Source organism: Eucyclogobius newberryi, unplaced genomic scaffold (genome assembly GCF_026437365.1).
Source record: "Eucyclogobius newberryi isolate DKJ021-1_F unplaced genomic scaffold, fEucNew1.0.hap1 SCAF_9, whole genome shotgun sequence".
Taxonomy (NCBI): Eukaryota; Metazoa; Chordata; class Actinopteri; order Gobiiformes; family Gobiidae; genus Eucyclogobius; species Eucyclogobius newberryi.
In genome coordinates, this window is record NW_027316532.1 from 1445866 (window position 1) to 1469755 (window position 23890).

General features: G+C 48.9%; 1 protein-coding gene across 1 annotated transcript in view; it reads right to left on the reverse strand.

The window, feature by feature from the left end:
- cyldl (cylindromatosis (turban tumor syndrome), like) overlaps positions 1-23890 on the reverse strand; it is a 244796-nt gene that overhangs the window by 216470 nt on the left and 4436 nt on the right. The window contains exons 2-4 of the mRNA XM_072439059.1: positions 10424-10971; positions 10130-10343; positions 9812-9872 (exon numbers count right to left, since the gene is read on the reverse strand). Coding sequence (XP_072295160.1) covers positions 9812-9872; positions 10130-10343; positions 10424-10875 — 727 coding nt within the window. The 5' untranslated portion in view covers positions 10876-10971. The remainder of the gene's footprint in view (positions 1-9811; positions 9873-10129; positions 10344-10423; positions 10972-23890) is intronic.

Below are 23890 nucleotides of genomic sequence, written 5' to 3' on the forward strand. Positions count from 1 at the left end.
CATACATGAGCACCTCATACATGAGCCTAATACATGAGCCTCATACATGAGCGCCTCATACATGAGCCTCATACATGAGCCTCATACCTGAGCCTCATACATGAGCGCCTCATACAGGAGCGCCTCATACAGGAGCGCCTCATACAGGAGCGCCTCATACATGAGCCTCATACATGAGCGACTCATACATGAGCGCCTCATACATGAGCCTCATACATGAGCGCCTCATACAGGAGCGCCTCATACATGAGCCTCATACATGAGCCTCATTCATGAATCTCATACATGAGCCTCATACATGAGCGCCTCATACATGAGCGCCTCATACATGAGCCTCATACATGAGCCTCATACATGAGCGCCTCATACATGAGCGCCTCATACATGAGCCTCATACATGAGCCTCATACATGAGCCTCATACATGAACCTCATACATGAGCGCATCATACATGAGGCTCATACATGAGCGCCTCATACATGAGCGCCTCATACATGAGCCTCATACATGAGCGCCTCATACATGAGCCTCATACATGAGCTTCATACACGAGCGCCTCATACATGAGCGCCTCATAAATGAGCCTCATACATGAGCCTCATACATGAGCCTCATACATGAGCCTCATACATGAGCGCCTCATACATGAGCATCATACATGAGCGCCTCATACATGAGCCTCATACATGAGCGCCTCATACATGAGCGCCTCATACATGAGCGCCTCATACATGAGCCTAATACATGAGCGCCTCATACAGGAGCGCCTCATACAGGAGCGCCTCATACAGGAGCGCCTCATACTTGAACCTCATACATGAGCGCCTCATACATGAGCGCCTCATACTTGAGCCTCATACATGAGCTTCATACATGAGCCTCATATATGAGCGCCTCATACATGAGCCTCATACATGAGCCTCATGCATGAGCGCCTCATACAGGAGCCTCATACAGGAGCCTCATACATGAGCCTCATACATGAGCCTCATACATGAGCTTCATACATGAGCCTCATACAAGAGCGCCTCATACAGGAGCGCCTCATACAGGAGCGCCTCATACAGGAGCGCCTCATACATGAGCCTCATACATGAGCCTCATACAGGAGCGCCTCATACATGAGCGCCTCATACATGAGCGCGTCATTCATGAGCGCCTCATACATGAGCGCCTCATACATGAGCGGCTCATACATGAGCCTCATACATGAGCGCCTCATACAGGAGCGCCTCATACATGAGCCTCATACATGAGCGCCTCATACATGAGCCTCATACATGAGCGCGTCAAACATGAGCGCCTCATACTTGAGCCTCATACATGAGCCTCATATATGAGTGCCTCATATGTGAGCGCCTAATACATGAGCCTCATACATGAGCGCCTCATACAGGAGCCTCATACAGGAGCCTCATACATGAACCTCATACATGAGCCTCATACATGAGCGCCTCATACATGAGCGCCTCATACATGAGCGGCTCATAAATGAGCCTAATACATGAGCGCCTCATACAGGAGCGCCTCATACAGGAGCGCTTCATACAGGGGTGCCTCATACAGGAGCGCCTCATACATGAACCTCATACATGAGCGCCTCATACATGAGCACCTCATACAGGAGTGCCTCATACATGAGCCTCATACATGAGCCTCATACATGAGCCTCATACATGAGCGCGTCACACATGAGCGCCTCATACTTGAGCCTCATACATGAGCCTCATATATGAGCGCCTCATATATGAGCGCCTCATACATGAGCCTCATACATGAGCGCCTCATACAGGAGCCTCATACAGGAGCCTCATACATGAGCCTCATACATGAGCCTCATACATGTGCGCCTCATACAGGAGTGCCTCATACATGAGCGCCTCATACATGAGCGCATCATACATGAGCGCCACATACATGAGCCTAATACATGAGCGCCAAAAACAGGAGCGCCTCATACAGGATCGCCTCATACAGGAGCGCCTCATACATGAGCCTCATACATGAGCGCCTCATACATGAGCGCCTCATACAGGAGCGCCTCATGCATGAGCCTCATACATGAGCCTCATACATGAGCGCGTCAAACATGAGCGCCTCATACATGAGCCTCATACATGAGCCTCATACATGAGCCTCATACATGAGCGCCTCATAGAGGAGTCTCATACATGAGCCTCATACATGAGCCTCATACATGAGCGCCTCATACATGAGCACCTCATACAGGAGCGCCTCATACAGGAGCGCCTCATACAGGAACGCCTCATACATGAGCCTCATACATGAGCGCCTCATACATGAGCCTCATACATGAGCCTCATATATGAGCCTCATACATGATTCTCATCCATGAGCCTCATACATGAGCCTCATACATGAGCGCCTCATACATGAGCGCCTCATACAGGAGCGCCTCATACAGGAGCGCCTCATACAGGAGCGCCTAATACATGAGCCTCATACATGAGCGCCTCATACAGGATCGCCTCATACAGGAGCGCCTCATACATGAGCCTCATACATGAGCGACTCATACATGAGCGCCTCATATATGAGCCCCATGCATGAGCGCCTCATACAGGAGCGCCTCATACATGAGCCTCATACATGAACCTCATACATGAATCTCATACATGAGCCTCATACATGAGCGCCTCATACATGAGCGCCTCATACATGAGCGCCTCATACATGAGCCTCATACATGAGCGCCTCATACATGAGCCTCATACATGAGCCTCATACACGAGCGCCTCATACAAGAGCGCCTCATACATGAGCCTCATACATGAGCCTCATACATGAGCCTCATGCATGAGCGCCTCATACATGAGCCTCATACATGAGCCTCATACATGAGCCTCATACATGAGCCTCATACATGAGCCTCATACATGAGCGCCTCATACAAGAGCGCCTCATACATGAGCGCCTCATACAGGAGCGCCTCATACATGGGCCTCATGCATGAGCGCCTCATACATGAGCTTCATACATGAGCGTCATACATGAGCCTCATACATGAGCGCCTCATACATGAGCCTCATACATGAGCCTCATACACGAACCTCATACACGAGCCTCATATATGAGCCTCATACATGAGCGCGCGCCTCATACATGTGCGCCTCATACAGGAGTGCCTCATACATGAGCGCCTCATACATGAGCGCAACATACATGAGCGCCACATACATGAGCCTAATACATGAGCGCCAAAAACAGGAGCGCCTCATACAGGATCGCCTCATACAGGAGCGCCTCATACATGAGCCTCATACATGAGCGCCTCATACATGAGCGCCTCATACAGGAGCGCCTCATGCATGAGCCTCATACATGAGCCTCATACATGAGCGCGTCAAACATGAGCGCCTCATACATGAGCCTCATACATGAGCCTCATACATGAACCTCATACATGAGCGCCTCATAGAGGAGTCTCATACATGAGCCTCATACATGAGCCTCATACATGAGCGCCTCATACATGAGCACCTCATACAGGAGCGCCTCATACAGGAGCGCCTCATACAGGAACGCCTCATACATGAGCCTCATACATGAGCGCCTCATACATGAGCCTCATACATGAGCCTCATATATGAGCCTCATACATGATTCTCATCCATGAGCCTCATACATGAGCCTCATACATGAGCGCCTCATACATGAGCGCCTCATACAGGAGCGCCTCATACAGGAGCGCCTCATACAGGAGCGCCTAATACATGAGCCTCATACATGAGCGCCTCATACAGGATCGCCTCATACAGGAGCGCCTCATACATGAGCCTCATACATGAGCGACTCATACATGAGCGCCTCATATATGAGCCCCATGCATGAGCGCCTCATACAGGAGCGCCTCATACATGAGCCTCATACATGAACCTCATACATGAATCTCATACATGAGCCTCATACATGAGCGCCTCATACATGAGCGCCTCATACATGAGCGCCTCATACATGAGCCTCATACATGAGCGCCTCATACATGAGCCTCATACATGAGCCTCATACACGAGCGCCTCATACATGAGCGCCTCATAAATGAGCCTCATGCATGAGCCTCATACATGAGCCTCATACATGAGCCTCATACATGAGCCTCATACATGAGCCTCATACATGAGCCTCATATATGAGCGCCTCATACATGAGCCTCATACATGAGCGCCTCATACATGAGCCTAATACATGAACGCTTCATACAGGAGCGCCTCATACAGGAGCGCCTCATACAGGAGCGCCTCATACAGGAGCGCCTCATACAGGAGCGCCTCATACTTGAACCTCATACATGAGCGCCTCATACATGAGCGCCTCATACAGGAGCGCCTCATACATGAGCTTCATACATGAGCCTCATATATGAGCGCCTCATACATGAGCCTCATACATGAGCCTCATACATGAGCGCCTCATACAGGAGCCTCATACATGAGCGCCTCATACATGAGCCTCATGCATGAGCGCCTCATACATGAGCCTCATACATGAGCGCCTCATACATGAGCGCCTCATACATGAGCGCCTCACACAGGAGCGCCTCATACATGGGCCTCATGCATGAGCGCCTCATACATGAGCCTCATACAGGAGCCTCATACATGAGCCTCATACATGAGCCTCTTACATGAGCCTCATACATGAGCCTCATACATGAGCCTCATACATGAGCCTCATACAGGAGCGCCTCATACAGGAGCGCCTCATACATGAGCCTCATACATGAGCCTCATACATGAGCCTCATACAGGAGCGCGTCAAACATGAGCCTCATACATGAGCGCCTCATACAGGAGCGCCTCATACATGAGTCTCATCCATGAGCCTCATACATGAGCTTCATACATGAGCCTCATACATGAGCCTCATATATGAGTGCCTCATACATGAGCGCCTCATACAGGAGCGCCTCATACTTGAGCTTCATACATGAGCCTCATATATGAGCGCCTCATACATGAGCCTCATACATGAGCCTCATGCATGAGCGCCTCATACAGGAGCCTCATACATGAGCCTCATACATGAGCCTCATACATGAGCCTCATACATGAGCCTCATACATGAGCTTCATACATGAGCCTCATACAGGAGCGCCTCATACAGGAGCGCCTCATACAGGAGCGCCTCATACAGGAGCGCCTCATACATGAGCCTCATACATGAGCCTCATACAGGAGCGCCTCATACATGAGCGCCTCATACATGAGCGGCTCATACATGAGCCTCATACATGAGCGCCTCATACAGGAGCGCCTCATACATGAGCCTCATACATGAGCGCCTCATACATGAGCCTCATACATGAGCGCGTCAAACATGAGCGCCTCATACTTGAGCCTCATACATGAGCCTCATATATGAGTGCCTCATATGTGAGCGCCTCATACATGAGCCTCATACATGAGCGCGTCATACAGGAGCCTCATACAGGAGCCTCATACATGAACCTCATACATGAGCCTCATACATGAGCGCCTCATACATGAGCGCCTCATACATGAGCGCCTCATAAATGTGCCTAATACATGAGCGCCTCATACAGGAGCGCCTCATACAGGAGCGCTTCATACAGGGGTGCCTCATACAGGAGCGCCTCATACATGAACCTCATACATGAGCGCCTCATACATGAGCACCTCATACAGGAGTGCCTCATACATGAGCCTCATACATGAGCCTCATACATGAGCCTCATACATGAGCGCGTCACACATGAGCGCCTCATACTTGAGCCTCATACATGAGCCTCATATATGAGCGCCTCATATATGAGCGCCTCATACATGACCCTCATACATGAGCGCCTCATACAGGAGCCTCATACAGGAGACTCATACATGAGCCTCATACATGAGCCTCATACATGAGCGCCTCATACAAGAGCGCCTCATACATGAGCCTCATACATGAGCCTCATACATGAGCCTCATGCATGAGCGCCTCATACATGAGCCTCATACATGAGCCTCATACATGAGCCTCATACATGAGCCTCATACATGAGCGCCTCATACAAGAGCGCCTCATACATGAGCGCCTCATACAGGAGCGCCTCATACATGGGCCTCATGCATGAGCGCCTCATACATGAGCTTCATACATGAGCCTCATACATGAGCCTCATACATGAGCGCCTCATACATGAGCCTCATACATGAGCCTCATACAGGAACCTCATACACGAGCCTCATAAATGAGCCTCATACATGAGCGCGCGCCTCATACATGTGCGCCTCATACAGGAGTGCCTCATACATGAGCGCCTCATACATGAGCGCATCATACATGAGCGCCACATACATGAGCCTAATACATGAGCGCCAAAAACAGGAGCGCCTCATACAGGATCGCCTCATACAGGAGCGCCTCATACATGAGCCTCATACATGAGCGCCTCATACATGAGCGCCTCATACAGGAGCGCCTCATGCATGAGCCTCATACATGAGCCTCATACATGAGCGCGTCAAACATGAGCGCCTCATACATGAGCCTCATACATGAGCCTCATACATGAGCCTCATACATGAGCGCCTCATAGAGGAGTCTCATACATGAGCCTCATACATGAGCCTCATACATGAGCCTCATACATGAGCGCCTCATACATGAGCACCTCATACAGGAGCGCCTCATACAGGAGCGCCTCATACAGGAACGCCTCATACATGAGCCTCATACATGAGCGCCTCATACATGAGCCTCATACATGAGCCTCATAAATGAGCCTCATACATGATTCTCATCCATGAGCCTCATACATGAGCCTCATACATGAGCGCCTCATACATGAGCGCCTCATACAGGAGCGCCTCATACAGGAGCGCCTCATACAGGAGCGCCTAATACATGAGCCTCATACATGAGCGCCTCATACAGGATCGCCTCATACAGGAGCGCCTCATACATGAGCCTAATACATGAGCGACTCATACATGAGCGCCTCATATATGAGCCTCATACATGAGCGCCTCATACAGGAGCGCCTCATACATGAGCCTCATACATGAACCTCATACATGAATCTCATACATGAGCCTCATACATGAGCGTCTCATACATGAGCGCCTCATACATGAGCGCCTCATACATGAGCCTCATACATGAGCGCCTCATAAATGAGCCTCATGCATGAGCCTGATACATGAGCCTCATACATGAGCCTCATACATGAGCGCCTCATACATGAGCCTCATACATGAGCGCCTCATACATGAGCCTCATACATGAGCCTCATACATGAGCGCCTCATACATGAGCGCCTCATACATGAGCCTCATACATGAGCGCCTCATACATGAGCCTAATACATGAACGCTTCATACAGGAGCGCCTCATACAGGAGCGCCTCATACAGGAGCGCCTCATACAGGAGCGCCTCATACAGGAGCGCCTCATACAGGAGCGCCTCATACTTGAACCTCATACATGAGCGCCTCATACATGAGCGCCTCATACAGGAGCGCCTCATACATGAGCTTCATACATGAGCCTCATATATGAGCGCCTCATACATGAGCCTCATACATGAGCCTCATACATGAGCCTCATACATGAGCCTCATGCATGAGCGCCTCATACATGAGCCTCATACAAGAGCGCCTCATACAGGAGCCTCATACATGAGCCTCACACATGAGCCTCATACATGAGCCTCATGCATGAGCGCCTCATACAGGAGCCTCATACATGAGCCTCATACATGAGCCTCATACATGAGCCTCATGCATGAGCGCCTCATACATGAGCGCCTCACACAGGAGCGCCTCATACATGGGCCTCATGCATGAGCGCATCATACATGAGCCTCATACATGAGCCTCATACATGAGCGCCTCATACATGAGCCTCATACAGGAGCCTCATACATGAGCCTCATACATGAGCCTCATACATGAGCCTCAAACATGAGCGCCTCATACAGGAGCGCCTCATACAGGAGCGCCTCATACAGGAGCGCCTCATACATGAGCCTCATACATGAGCCTCATACATGAGCCTCATACAGGAGCGCCTCATACATGAGCGCCTCATACATGAGCGCCTCATACATGAGCGCCTCATACATGAGCGCCTCATACATGAGCCTCATACATTAGCCTCATACATGAGCCTCATACATGAGCCTCATACATGAGCGCCTCATACATGAGCCTCATACATGAGCCTCATACATGAGCCTCATACATGAGCCTCATACATGAGCCTCATACATGAGCCTCATACATGAGCGCCTCATAAATGAGGCGGTGCAATCTGATGACCCTGTTGTATTTTCTTCCATCCATCACGCCAGCCAAATTGACAATATTTTGTAAATTTTAACAAGTAAAATTAGAATAAGAAAGTATATTAACCTTATAAACACACATGCATGGTTTGTTAAAATTATACTGCAAGGTTTACTTAACTTACTTAAACTATAACAATAGTATATGGATATCCAGATTAATAACTTTTTAAATGAGCATGTTAGATATTGTGTGCAGCACGATTGAAATATGCAAATATATATATTTAAATGCTTAAATATATTCATATAAACATACATACAAGTATTTTGTGAAGGTAGTAATATATATATCAACATCTATAGCAACATTTACATAAATATGAATATATATATGAATCCTAACCAGTGAAAAACAAACTTCCTCATGGGTTTTACAATATATGTCGGCCATATTGGATTTCCAAGATGGCCACCACTCTAAATGACGTTTAACTGTTACCATTACATCTGTCATCCCCAAAAACATACTTTTAGACACCAAGATCATCATGTTGGCCCTAGAACTCAAGTAGTTCTTGCCACTTTGTCGATTGGTGGCCATTTTAAAAATGGCCACCAAATTAGGTACCTTCCGCTGATGTCTATCATAGTTAAATGTATTTATATTGACACAAAGGACACACTGAGGCCAAAAAAGTTTGGTCCGCTCAGGTGGAACAATAAGTGCCCTGGCTCATGGCCTATGTCAAGTCCTGCAGAGCACGGGCAGGCGCAGAGCAGCAGTGTAAGACGCTCCTCTGTCGCTGAGCTCCTGCCCTGTCGCTGAGCTCCCGCCCGCTCTGTCGCTGAGCTCCTGCCCTGTCGCTGAGCTCCTGCCCTGTCGCTGAGCTCCTGCCCTGTCCCTGAGCTCCCGCCCGCTCTGTCGCTCATGCACACACACACAAACACACACACTACAGACACACACACACCCACACACACTACAGACACACACACACTCACACATACACACGCACACACAAACACACACACGCACACACACATTCTTTCTTCACCGGTCAATTACTTTTGTTGGAATTACATCAGAGCCTCTGAACATCAGTCATTCTTCTCCTTCTAACAGAGGATTTTATCCAGCTGTCAATCACCCTGTATACTTTTGCACGCACACGTCCTTCAAAGTGCTTAATCTTGTGACACATGAACCGTACTTGGACAAGAGTCGAACATATGTGGAGTGTTAGATATGTAAAGTAAACGTGAGGGGAGAAGCTCGGAGCCCTCAGAGAGGCCGACTGTGACTGAGGCATTCTCCCCTCGCGAGCCAACTGCCTCCCAGGCTTTTAGTTCTTTATATTTAAATGTGTTCTTCTTGTTTTATTTCTTTATATTTAAATGTGTTCTTCTTGTTTTATTTCTTTATATTTAAATGGGTTCTTCCTGTTTTATGGAGTGTATTGAGTTTGACACTTTTCCACCACTGACTAAAACAGAACAATGATTGGACAATGGGACTCGGCAGAATCAAGGTCAGAGTGAAATATCAAACTGCAGTACCTGCTTCAGGCTCCAGCTTGGCCACGCCCTGCAGAGGAACCACAGAGGTCCCAGAGTCACCCTGAAACACACAATTCACACTGAGGAACACTCGGCAAGCTTTAACCTCAGTGACTTCAGCTTGGGTGATGTTTTTGTCTGTTAACAACTTATGTGTTTGTGAAAAATAATTTCCCCTCAGTCATTGTTTCCTTCTCAGGGGTAAAAGTATTCGCTAAAAGTATTTCTCATCTACAGTCTCCCTCTAAAATTCTGAACCAGGTTCTAAAGGTGGACCAGGTTCTAAAACTGGACCAGGGTCTAGACCTCAGGACTCACCTCGATGTAGACCATGGTCTCCTCTTGGCTCGTCTCTATGAAGACCACGGTGCCTTTCACAGTCTGCTCCATGTCACTGATGAACACAACCTGATCTCCAGCTTTGAGTGCAGCTGTGGACCCAAGTCTGGCGCCCTCTGGAGGCTCTGGTCCAGTTCTGGATGTCATCTTGGGCTCAGATTTGGACCTGAGTTCTGGTTTGGGAGGGTTCAGCCTGGTGAGATCAGAGTGAGAAGTTACAAACACACATTCATTAAACTGAGGCTCATGGAACAAAACGCCTTTAAACCCAACCTGGTTTTGATAGCCTTTGCGAAACGGTCCAGATTCTCAGACTTTGGTCTTCCATAGGATCTGGGTTCTGGTCCGGTATCTGATCTGGTCTCTGGAGCTCTCTTTGCAGACCCGGGTTTAATGTTGAGCTTATTTTTTTGTTTTCCTTCATTGTTGGACTCTTCAGAACTTGGATCCAGTTTCAGGGACTTCGAGCGGGACCTGAGGCCTTTGGTGGGTCCTTGGTTCTGCACCCGAGAGTCCTGGGTCCTGACCATGGGTGTAAGATCTGCAGACAGGGACTTTGGACCTGAGATCCAAGTCTCCGGTCTGGACTCTGCTCTGGACTCTCCTCTGGACTCTGCAGGGGGAGAGTGGTCCAGGTTGGGCTCCAGGCCGGGGTTTGGACCTGGTTCTGGACCTGGTTCTGGACCTGGTTCTGGACTGGTCTGAGGTCCCACGGCTGTGAGCATGTTGAAGGCAGTGAACACTCCACAGTTGTTATCACAGGAGAAGCAAAGCTCGCCACGGAAAGAACCGTCTGTGTCACCTTTTCCTCGATCAAAACCCTGCAACAGAATGTGAGAGATTGATATGAACCCTTTGTTTGCAGAGTCTGCAGAGCGGGTCAGGGTCAGGGTCAGGGTTTAGGGTCAGGGTTAGGGTTAGGGTTTAGGGTCAAGGTTAGGGTTAGATTAGAGGTCACTGTAAGGTTAGGGTTAGGTTTAGGGTTAGATTAGAGGTCACTGTAGGGTTAGATTAGAGGTCACTGTAGGGTTAGATTAGAGGTCACTGTACGGTTAGATTAGAGGTCACTGTAGGGTTAGGGTTAGATTAGAGGTCACTGGGTTAGATTAGAGGTCACTGTAGGGTTAGGGTTAGATTAGAGGTCACTGTAGGGTTAGATTAGAGGTCACTGTAGGGTTAGGGTTAGATTAGAGGTCACTGGGTTAGATTAGAGGTCACTGTAGGGTTAGGGTTAGATTAGAGGTCACTGTAGGGTTAGATTAGAGGTCACTGGGTTAGATTAGAGGTCACTGTAGGGTTAGGGTTAGATTAGAGGTCACTGTAGGGTTAGATTAGAGGTCAATGTAGCTCTGCTTTTTGGATCTACAGCTTCTCAAGAGCAAAGTTCACCTTTTTTGTCTAAGGCGAATGGGTTAGATTATTTCCCACGTGAGCACAATCTTGTGATAATTTTATCTAATAAGATTTTGTCCTATGAGTGCATTTTGAATGGGACAATAAGCACTGGCTCCAAAATCACAAACTGAAAGAACCAGAAACAAACACAACCACATAAATACATGTCTTACTGTAAATCTAGCTTTATGTGGACAATAATGCACCAAAAACAGAGCAGTGTGAAATGATTTATTTTAAACCTTAATCAACATTATAAACCCAGTTAGACATTGACTCTCGGGTTAAGTTAAATCAAGAGAAATCATTTACTGAGACTATCCTGCTTCAAAAAAGATGGATTTAAAAAGTCATCAGTTTTTGTAGAAAGAGCTTCAGTATTATCATCTGGACAAGAGTCATTTTCAATCTGCTCAACTAGTTGTATTCATCATACTCATGAGTAAATCCCGCCCACTGGGCGGAGCCTCCTGATAATTGCCTGTTCTGTTTATCTATTTGTTTGCACTGCTTTAAGTTTCCCCTGGACTAATCTTCTTTGTTCCCCTCACAGCCCTGTCATGGACCATGTACATCCTATTGTTAGCTGCTGCAGCTCCTCATCACTGATGAGTACCTGATCACCATCTGACTGACCAGAGCTGATGTAGTACATATATATAACATGTATATTACATATATATTACATATATATATAACATGTGTATTACATATATAACATGTATATTACATATATGACATATATATTACATATATAACATGTATATTACATATATATCACATGTATATTACATATATATAACATGTGTATTACATATATGACATGTATATTACATATATATTACATATATATATAACATGTATATTACATATATAACATGTGTAGTACATCAGAGACATCAGGGACAGAGACATCAGGGACAGAGACATAAGGGACAGAGACATCAGGGACATGTGTCCTTATGTGTTGGACATAAACAGGTCAGGCTATTATGAGGTGGCTCCGCCCGGTGGCTAAATATCTGAGTTCTCAGACTAGGTCCAGAGATTGAGAATGACTCTTGGATGAAGGTTCTGGACGAATGAGGGATCACAGCCACTTCATCAGGTTTGGTTTGAATGTGACTCATGTAAGAATGATTATATATATATATATATATATATATGGCTCAAGTTACATCTCATCCAGAGCAAGTAAGTACATTTTATTTATAAAGCACCTTTCACAGACAGAGGTCACAAAGTGCTTCACAAAACACAGAATAAAACAATAAAAACACAAAAAACTTACAGTGAACAAAACATATACAACAATATACAGTAAAATCAGTCCTTAAAGAAAATGTAATTAAAAGACTTGACTAAATAAAAAGGTTTTAATCTGAGCCTTAAAAGCAACAACAGGGTCCAGTGACCGTAGTGAGAGCAGAAGATGGTTCCAGAGTCTGGAACAGCCTGGAAGGATCTGTCTCCTCTGGTCCCAAAACGAGTGCGAGGAACCAACAACAGTTCCTGGTCCAAGGACCTTAGTGAGCGAGAGGGAACGTACGGTTTAATCAGATCGCTGATGTACGATGGGACCTGACCATTTAAAGCTCTAAAAGTTAAAACAAGAATTTTAAACTGTTTCCATGGAGACCGGCTCCAGTGAAGGGTGAAATGTGGGCCCTTCTATTTGTGCGAGTCAAGATCCTCGCTGCAGAGTTCTGGAGCAGCTGCAGACGAGAGAGTTCCTTCTTATTAAGACCGGAAAACAAACTGTTACAATAGTCTAAACGTGAAGACACAAATGCATGAATTATAAGTTCCAGATCATTTTGAGACATTATTTTCCTGAGCTTAGAGATTTACAGTCTGGCCTAAATCACCCAAGTACTGGTTTATCCCTGGAATGGCATCATCAGGGGCAATAATCAGAGTTTCTGTTTTGTCTGTTTTTAGCTGCAGAGTTTTTACTCAGCCATTGTTTTATTTGCACTAAACAACTGACCAAGGAGTTCAGCTTCTGGATCTCAGAAGGTTTAAAAGAGCTGAATATCGTCATGAACAGGTGATAGGACACATCACTAAACTCTTTAATGATCATTCCCAGGGGAATTATATAAAGCAGAAATAGGACGGGACCCAAGACGGAGCCCTGAGGAACTCCACACAACAGATCAGCTGAGTCAGACATTATTTGGTTTGTAGCGACACAAAATTTCCGACCGGATAAATATGAGGAAAACCAATGAAGAACTGACCCCGATCGTCCAATCAGGTCCCTCAGTCTGTTCAACAGGATATGATGGTCGACAGTGTCAAAGGTCAACCGCGCAGACAGATCCAACAGAACTAGAACAGTGCATTTTCCAGAATCAGCATCATAATGTCACTGGACACTTTCAACAATGAGGTTTCCGTAGAATGATGTTTGTGGAAACCAGATTGAAAAGAGTCGTGAAGAAGTCGTGATCAAGGAAATCTGACAATTGTTCAGAGCCCACCTTCTCAAGGATCTGGGACATGAACGAGAGCTTTGAAATAGGTCTGAAACTTTTGGGGTCTGTCGGGTCCAAGTTTGTTTTTTTCAGTAAAGGCTCAACTATGGCATGTTTAAATGGACCAGGAAACACACCAGTAGAAAGAGAGAGATTTACCATTTTGGTCCCCCAGGGGCCAATAACATCAAGCACTTTGAGGAAGAGCCTGCAGGGAAGGGCATCTGATGTACAAGAGGAGGGTTTCATCTTGGTCACCAGAGCTGAGATGTCTTCTAGAGTGACAGGCTTAAAAGAAGAGCAGTTTTGGGAAACAGGCTCCACAGAAACAGGTTTATCAGACAAAAGGACTGGGATTTGGTCTTTGATCATCTTGATCTTATCGATGAAGAACATGAGTTCGTTGCTTTGCAGGAAACAGGAGTCACTGCAGCTGAAGCACAAACAATAGAATTTATAGTGTCAAGCACTTTGGGGTTTTTCTTGTTGGATGTTATTAGCTGGCGGAAGTAATCAGCTCTGGAACTTTCCATCATTTCATTGTTGATGTCACAAGATCTCTGAGGTGTGACCTTTGACCTCAGTTTTCCGACATAGTCTCTTTAGGTTTAGGATATCTTCATTAACCCAAGGACAAGCTTTTTTCTGTGTTGACAGAGTGGATTTTACAGGTGCCTGATCTAAAATGGATAAACATTGGCTAAAGGAATGAATGAAACTGTCCACATCAAGACAATTCATAAACAATGAGGATCAAACACAGCAGAACAATGACGGCTGCATTTGCAGTGATAATGCTCCTCTGAGACCTGATGTTTGAGGCACCGGCTCAGGAGAAAAGTTCAATTCAAATAAAACACAGCTATGATCACTCATATGGACATCCTCCACACAGAGTAACAAGACCAGGTCTAAAGTGACAAGACCAGGTCTAAAGTGACAAGACCAGGTCTAAAGTGACAAGACCAGGTCTAAAGTGACAACACCAGGTCTAAAGTGACAAGACCAGGTCTAAAGTGACAAGACCAGGTCTAAAGTGACAAGACCAGGTCTAAAGTGACAAGACCAGGTCTAAAGTGACAAGACCAGGTCTAAAGTGACAAGACCAGGTCTAAAGTGACAACACCAGGTCTAAAGTGACAAGACCAGGTCTAAAGTGACAAGACCAGGTCTAAAGTGACAAGACCAGGTCTAAAGTGACAACACCAGGTCTAAAGTGACAAGACCAGGTCTAATGTGACAAGACCAGGTCTAAAGTGACAAGACCAGGTCTAAAGTGACAAGACCAGGTCTAAAGTGACAACACCAGGTCTAAAGTGACAACACCAGGTCTAAAGTGACAAGACCAGGTCTAAAGTGACAAGACCAGGTCTAAAGTGAAAACACCAGGTCTAAAGTGACAAGACCAGGTCTAAAGTGACAAGACCAGGTCTAAAGTGACAAGACCAGGTCTAAAGTGACAAGACCAGGTCTAAAGTGACAAGACCAGGTCTAAAGTGACAAGACCAGGTCTAAAGTGACAAGACCAGGTCTAAAGTGACAAGACCAGGTCTAAAGTGACAAGACCAGGTCTAAAGTGACAAGACCAGGTCTAAAGTGACAAGACCAGGTCTAAAGTGACAACACCAGGTCTAAAGTGACAACACCAGGTCTAAAGTGACAAGACCAGGTCTAAAGTGACAAGACCAGGTCTAAAGTGAAAACACCAGGTCTAAAGTGACAAGACCAGGTCTAAAGTGAAAACACCAGGTCTAAAGTGACAAGACCAGGTCTAAAGTGACAAGACCAGGTCTAAAGTGACAAGACCAGGTCTAAAGTGACAAGACCAGGTCTAAAGTGAAAACACCAGGTCTAAAGTGACAAGACCAGGTCTAAAGTGACAAGACCAGGTCTAAAGTGACAAGACCAGGTCTAAAGTGACAAGACCAGGTCTAAAGTGACAACACCAGGTCTAAAGTGACAAGACCAGGTCTAAAGTGACAAGACCAGGTCTAAAGTGAAAACACCAGGTCTAAAGTGACAAGACCAGGTCTAAAGTGACAAGACCAGGTCTAAAGTGACAAGACCAGGTCTAAAGTGACAAGACCAGGTCTAAAGTGACAAGACCAGGTCTAAAGTGACAAGACCAGGTCTAAAGTGACAAGACCAGGTCTAAAGTGACAAGACCAGGTCTAAAGTGACAAGACCAGGTCTAAAGTGACAAGACCAGGTCTAAAGTGACAAGACCAGGTCTAAAGTGACAACACCAGGTCTAAAGTGACAACACCAGGTCTAAAGTGACAAGACCAGGTCTAAAGTGACAAGACCAGGTCTAAAGTGAAAACACCAGGTCTAAAGTGACAAGACCAGGTCTAAAGTGAAAACACCAGGTCTAAAGTGACAAGACCAGGTCTAAAGTGACAAGACCAGGTCTAAAGTGACAAGACCAGGTCTAAAGTGACAAGACCAGGTCTAAAGTGAAAACACCAGGTCTAAAGTGACAAGACCAGGTCTAAAGTGACAAGACCAGGTCTAAAGTGACAAGACCAGGTCTAAAGTGACAAGACCAGGTCTAAAGTGACAACACCAGGTCTAAAGTGACAACACCAGGTCTAAAGTGACAACACCAGGTCTAAAGTGACAAGACCAGGTCTAAAGTGACAAGACCAGGTCTAAAGTGACAACACCAGGTCTAAAGTGACAAGACCAGGTCTAAAGTGACAAGACCAGGTCTAAAGTGAAAACACCAGGTCTAAAGTGAAAACACCAGGTCTAAAGTGACAACACCAGGTCTAAAGTGACAAGACCAGGTCTAAAGTGACAACACCAGGTCTAAAGTGACAACACCAGGTCTAAAGTGAAAACACCAGGTCTAAAGTGACAACACCAGGTCTAAAGTGACAAGACCAGGTCTAAAGTGACAACACCAGGTCTAAAGTGACAAGACCAGGTCTAAAGTGACAAGACCAGGTCTAAAGTGACAACACCAGGTCTAAAGTGAAAACACCAGGTCTAAAGTGACAAGACCAGGTCTAAAGTGACAAGACCAGGTCTAAAGTGAAAACACCAGGTCTAAAGTGACAAGACCAGGTCTAAAGTGACAAGACCAGGTCTAAAGTGACAAGACCAGGTCTAAAGTGACAAGACCAGGTCTAAAGTGAAAACACCAGGTCTAAAGTGACAAGACCAGGTCTAAAGTGACAAGACCAGGTCTAAAGTGACAAGACCAGGTCTAAAGTGAAAACACCAGGTCTAAAGTGACAAGACCAGGTCTAAAGTGACAAGACCAGGTCTAAAGTGAAAACACCAGGTCTAAAGTGACAAGACCATGTCTAAAGTGACAAGACCAGGTCTAAAGTGAAAACACCAGGTCTAAAGTGACAAGACCAGGTCTAAAGTGACAACACCAGGTCTAAAGTGACAAGACCAGGTCTAAAGTGACAACACCAGGTCTAAAGTGAAAACACCAGGTCTAAAGTGACAAGACCAGGTCTAAAGTGAAAACACCAGGTCTAAAGTGACAACACCAGGTCTAAAGTGACAACACCAGGTCTAAAGTGACAACACCAGGTCTAAAGTGACAACACCAGGTCTAAAGTGACAACACCAGGTCTAAAGTGACAACACCAGGTCTAAAGTGAAAACACCAGGTCTAAAGTGACAACACCAGGTCTAAAGTGACAACACCAGGTCTAAAGTGAAAACACCAGGTCTAAAGTGACAACACCAGGTCTAAAGTGACAACACCAGGTCTAAAGTGACAAGACCAGGTCTAAAGTGACAAGACCAGGTCTAAAGTGAAAACACCAGGTCTAAAGTGACAAGACCAGGTCTAAAGTGAAAACACCAGGTCTAAAGTGACAAGACCAGGTCTAAAGTGACAAGACCAGGTCTAAAGTGACAAGACCAGGTCTAAAGTGACAAGACCAGGTCTAAAGTGAAAACACCAGGTCTAAAGTGACAAGACCAGGTCTAAAGTGACAAGACCAGGTCTAAAGTGACAAGACCAGGTCTAAAGTGACAAGACCAGGTCTAAAGTGACAAGACCAGGTCTAAAGTGACAACACCAGGTCTAAAGTGACAACACCAGGTCTAAAGTGACAACACCAGGTCTAAAGTGACAAGACCAGGTCTAAAGTGACAAGACCAGGTCTAAAGTGACAACACCAGGTCTAAAGTGACAAGACCAGGTCTAAAGTGACAAGACCAGGTCTAAAGTGAAAACACCAGGTCTAAAGTGAAAACACCAGGTCTAAAGTGACAACACCAGGTCTAAAGTGACAAGACCAGGTCTAAAGTGACAACACCAGGTCTAAAGTGACAACACCAGGTCTAAAGTGAAAACACCAGGTCTAAAGTGACAACACCAGGTCTAAAGTGACAAGACCAGGTCTAAAGTGACAACACCAGGTCTAAAGTGACAAGACCAGGTCTAAAGTGACAAGACCAGGTCTAAAGTGACAACACCAGGTCTAAAGTGAAAACACCAGGTCTAAAGTGACAAGACCAGGTCTAAAGTGACAAGACCAGGTCTAAAGTGAAAACACCAGGTCTAAAGTGACAAGACCAGGTCTAAAGTGACAAGACCAGGTCTAAAGTGACAAGACCAGGTCTAAAGTGACAAGACCAGGTCTAAAGTGAAAACACCAGGTCTAAAGTGACAAGACCAGGTCTAAAGTGACAAGACCAGGTCTAAAGTGACAAGACCAGGTCTAAAGTGAAAACACCAGGTCTAAAGTGACAAGACCAGGTCTAAAGTGACAAGACCAGGTCTAAAGTGAAAACACCAGGTCTAAAGTGACAAGACCATGTCTAAAGTGACAAGACCAGGTCTAAAGTGAAAACACCAGGTCTAAAGTGACAAGACCAGGTCTAAAGTGACAACACCAGGTCTAAAGTGACAAGACCAGGTCTAAAGTGACAAGACCAGGTCTAAAGTGAAAACACCAGGTCTAAAGTGACAAGACCAGGTCTAAAGTGACAAGACCAGGTCTAAAGTGACAAGACCAGGTCTAAAGTGAAAACACCAGGTCTAAAGTGAAAACACCAGGTCTAAAGTGACAACACCAGGTCTAAAGTGACAAGACCAGGTCTAAAGTGACAACACCAGGTCTAAAGTGACAACACCAGGTCTAAAGTGACAACACCAGGTCTAAAGTGAAAACACCAGGTCTAAAGTGAAAACACCAGGTCTAAAGTGACAACACCAGGTCTAAAGTGACAACACCAGGTCTAAAGTGAAAACACCAGGTCTAAAGTGACAAGACCAGGTCTAAAGTGAAAACACCAGGTCTAAAGTGACAACACCAGGTCTAAAGTGACAACACCAGGTCTAAAGTGACAACACCAGGTCTAAAGTGACAACACCAGGTCTAAAGTGACAACACCAGGTCTAAAGTGACAACACCAGGTCTAAAGTGAAAACACCAGGTCTAAAGTGACAACACCAGGTCTAAAGTGACAACACCAGGTCTAAAGTGAAAACACCAGGTCTAAAGTGACAACACCAGGTCTAAAGTGTGTCCCTTTTGGTGAGTGGGACCTGAAACAAGCTGCTCAAAGTTAAATGTTTCAGTCAAGGTTAAAAGATCCTTTGCAGGGCATGATGAGCCATCGACCCAAATGTTCAAGTCCCCAAGAATTAAAACATTTTCCAGCTTTATAATAGAAGATAAAAAGTCACTAAAGTCCTTTAAAAAGACAGCAGCAGGACCAGGGGGCGGGGACTAAAACACAGTAAAAAGGACTTGAAGAACCAACCTTAATCATCTGTGATTCAAAGGAAGTGAAAGTGTGTGAGTCGATGACTTTACACATGTGACGGTCCTGGGACACGACTGCCAGACCTCCTCCACGTGACGGTCCTGGGACACGACTGCCAGACCTCCTCCACGTGACGGTCCTGGGACACAACTGCCAGACCTCCTCCACGTGACGGTCCTGGGACACGACTGCCAGACCTCCTCCACGTGACGGTCCTGGGACACAACTGCCAGACCTCCTCCATGTGACGGTCCTGGGACACGACTGCCAGACCTCCTCCATGTGACGGTCCTGGGACACGACTGCCAGACCTCCTCCACGTGACGGTCCTGGGACACGACTGCCAGACCTCCTCCACGTGACGGTCCTGGGACACGACAGCCAGACCTCCTCCACGTGACGGTCCTGGGACACGACAGCCAGACCTCCTCCACGTGACGGTCCTGGGACACGACTGCCAGACCTCCTCCACGTGACGGTCCTGGGACACGACTGCCAGACCTCCTCCACGTGACACGACTGCCAGACCTCCTCCACCTGACAGTCCTGGGACACGACTGCCAGACCTCCTCCACGTGACGGTCCTGGGACACGACTGCCAGACCTCCTCCACGTGACGGTCCTGGGACACGACTGCCAGACCTCCTCCACGTGACGGTCCTGGGACACGACTGCCAGACCTCCTCCACGTGACACGACTGCCAGACCTCCTCCACCTGACGGTCCTGGGACACGACTGCCAGACCTCCTCCATGTGACGGTCCTGGGACACGACTGCCAGACCTCCTCCACGTGACGGTCCTGGGACACGACTGCCAGACCTCCTCCACGTGACGGTCCTGGGACACGACTGCCAGACCTCCTCCACGTGACAGTCCTGGGACACAACTGCCAGACCTCCTCCATGTGACGATCCTGGGACACAACTGCCAGACCTCCTCCACGTGACAGTCCTGGGACACAACTGCCAGACCTCCTCCATGTGACGGTCCTGGGACACAACTGCCAGACCTCCTCCACGTGACAGTCCTGGGACACAACTGCCAGACCTCCTCCATGTGACGGTCCTGGGACACGACAGCCAGACCTCCTCCACGTGACACGACTGCCAGACCTCCTCCATGTGACGGTCCTGGGACACAACTGCCAGACCTCCTCCACGTGACAGTCCTGGGACACAACTGCCAGACCTCCTCCATGTGACGGTCCTGGGACACGACAGCCAGACCTCCTCCACGTGACGGTCTTGGGACATGACTGCCAGACCTCCTCCACGTGACGGTCCTGGGACACGACTGCCAGACCTCCTCCACGTGACGGTCCTGGGACACGACTGCCAGACCTCCTCCACGTGACACGACTGCCAGACCTCCTCCACCTGACGGTCCTGGGACACGACTGCCAGACCTCCTCCATGTGACGGTCCTGGGACACGACTGCCAGACCTCCTCCACGTGACGGTCCTGGGACACGACTGCCAGACCTCCTCCACGTGACAGTCCTGGGACACAACTGCCAGACCTCCTCCATGTGACGGTCCTGGGACACAACTGCCAGACCTCCTCCACGTGACAGTCCTGGGACACAACTGCCAGACCTCCTCCATGTGACGGTCCTGGGACACAACTGCCAGACCTCCTCCACGTGACAGTCCTGGGACACAACTGCCAGACCTCCTCCATGTGACGGTCCTGGGACACGACAGCCAGACCTCCTCCACGTGACACGACTGCCAGACCTCCTCCATGTGACGGTCCTGGGACACAACTGCCAGACCTCCTCCACGTGACAGTCCTGGGACACAACTGCCAGACCTCCTCCATGTGACGGTCCTGGGACACGACAGCCAGACCTCCTCCACGTGACGGTCTTGGGACATGACTGCCAGACCTCCTCCACGTGATGGTCCTGGGACACGACTGCCAGACCTCCTCCACGTGACGGTCCTGGGACACGACTGCCAGGCCTCCTCCACGTGACGGTCCTGGGACACGACTGCCAGACCTCCTCCACGTGACACGACTGCCAGACCTCCTCCACCTGACGGTCCTGGGACACGACTGCCAGACCTCCTCCATGTGACGGTCCTGGGACACGACTGCCAGACCTCCTCCACGTGACGGTCCTGGGACACGACTGCCAGACCTCCTCCACGTGACGGTCCTGGGACACGACTGCCAGACCTCCTCCACGTGACAGTCCTGGGACACAACTGCCAGACCTCCTCCATGTGACGGTCCTGGGACACAACTGCCAGACCTCCTCCACGTGACAGTCCTGGGACACAACTGCCAGACCTCCTCCATGTGACGGTCCAGGGACACAACTGCCAGACCTCCTCCACGTGACAGTCCTGGGACACAACTGCCAGACCTCCTCCATGTGACGGTCCTGGGACACGACAGCCAGACCTCCTCCACGTGACACGACTGCCAGACCTCCTCCATGTGACGGTCCTGGGACACAACTGCCAGACCTCCTCCACGTGACAGTCCTGGGACACAACTGCCAGACCTCCTCCATGTGACGGTCCTGGGACACGACAGCCAGACCTCCTCCACGTGACGGTCTTGGGACATGACTGCCAGACCTCCTCCACGTGACGGTCCTGGGACACGACTGCCAGACCTCCTCCACGTGACGGTCCTGGGACACGACTGCCAGACCTCCTCCACGTGACGGTCCTGGGACACGACTGCCAGACCTCCTCCACGTGACGGTCCTGGGACACGACTGCCAGACCTCCTCCACGTGACGGTCCTGGGACACGACTGCCAGACCTCCTCCACGTGACGGTCCTGGGACACGACTGCCAGACCTCCTCCACGTGACGGTCCTGGGACACGACTGCCAGACCTCCTCCACGTGACGTCCTGGGACACGACTGCCAGACCTCCTCCACGTGACGGTCCTGGGACACGACTGCCAGACCTCCTCCACGTGACGGTCCTGGGACACGACTGCCAGACCTCCTCCACGTGACGGTCCTGGGACATGACTGGCAGACCTCCTCCACGTGACGGTCCTGGGACACGACTGCCAGACCTCCTCCATGTGACGGTCCTGGGACACAACTGCCAGACCTCCTCCACGTGACGGTCCTGGGACACAACTGCCAGACCTCCTCCACGTGACAGTCCTGGGACACAACTGCCAGACCTCCTCCATGTGACGGTCCTGGGACACGACAGCCAGACCTCCTCCACGTGACGGTCTTGGGACATGACTGCCGGACCTCCTCCACGTGACGGTCCTGGGACACGACTGCCAGACCTCCTCCACGTGACGGTCCTGGGACACGACTGCCAGACCTCCTCCACGTGACACGACTGCCAGACCTCCTCCACCTGACGGTCCTGGGACACGACTGCCAGACCTCCTCCACGTGACGGTCCTGGGACACGACTGCCAGACCTCCTCCACGTGACGGTCCTGGGACACGACTGCCAGACCTCCTCCACGTGACAGTCCTGGGACACAACTGCCAGACCTCCTCCATGTGACGGTCCTGGGACACAACTGCCAGACCTCCTCCACGTGACAGTCCTGGGACACAACTGCCAGACCTCCTCCATGTGACGGTCCTGGGACACAACTGCCAGACCTCCTCCACGTGACAGTCCTGGGACACAACTGCCAGACCTCCTCCATGTGACGGTCCTGGGACACGACAGCCAGACCTCCCCCACGTGACACGACTGCCAGACCTCCTCCATGTGACGGTCCTGGGACACAACTGCCAGACCTCCTCCATGTGACAGTCCTGGGACACAACTGCCAGACCTCCTCCATGTGACGGTCCTGGGACACGACAGCCAGACCTCCTCCACGTGACGGTCTTGGGACATGACTGCCAGACCTCCTCCACGTGACGGTCCTGGGACACGACTGCCAGACCTCCTCCACGTGACGGTCCTGGGACACGACTGCCAGGCCTCCTCCACGTGACGGTCCTGGGACACGACTGCCAGACCTCCTCCACGTGACACGACTGCCAGACCTCCTCCACCTGACGGTCCTGGGACACGACTGCCAGACCTCCTCCATGTGACCGTCCTGGGACACGACTGCCAGACCTCCTCCACCTGACGGTCCTGGGACACGACTGCCAGACCTCCTCCAT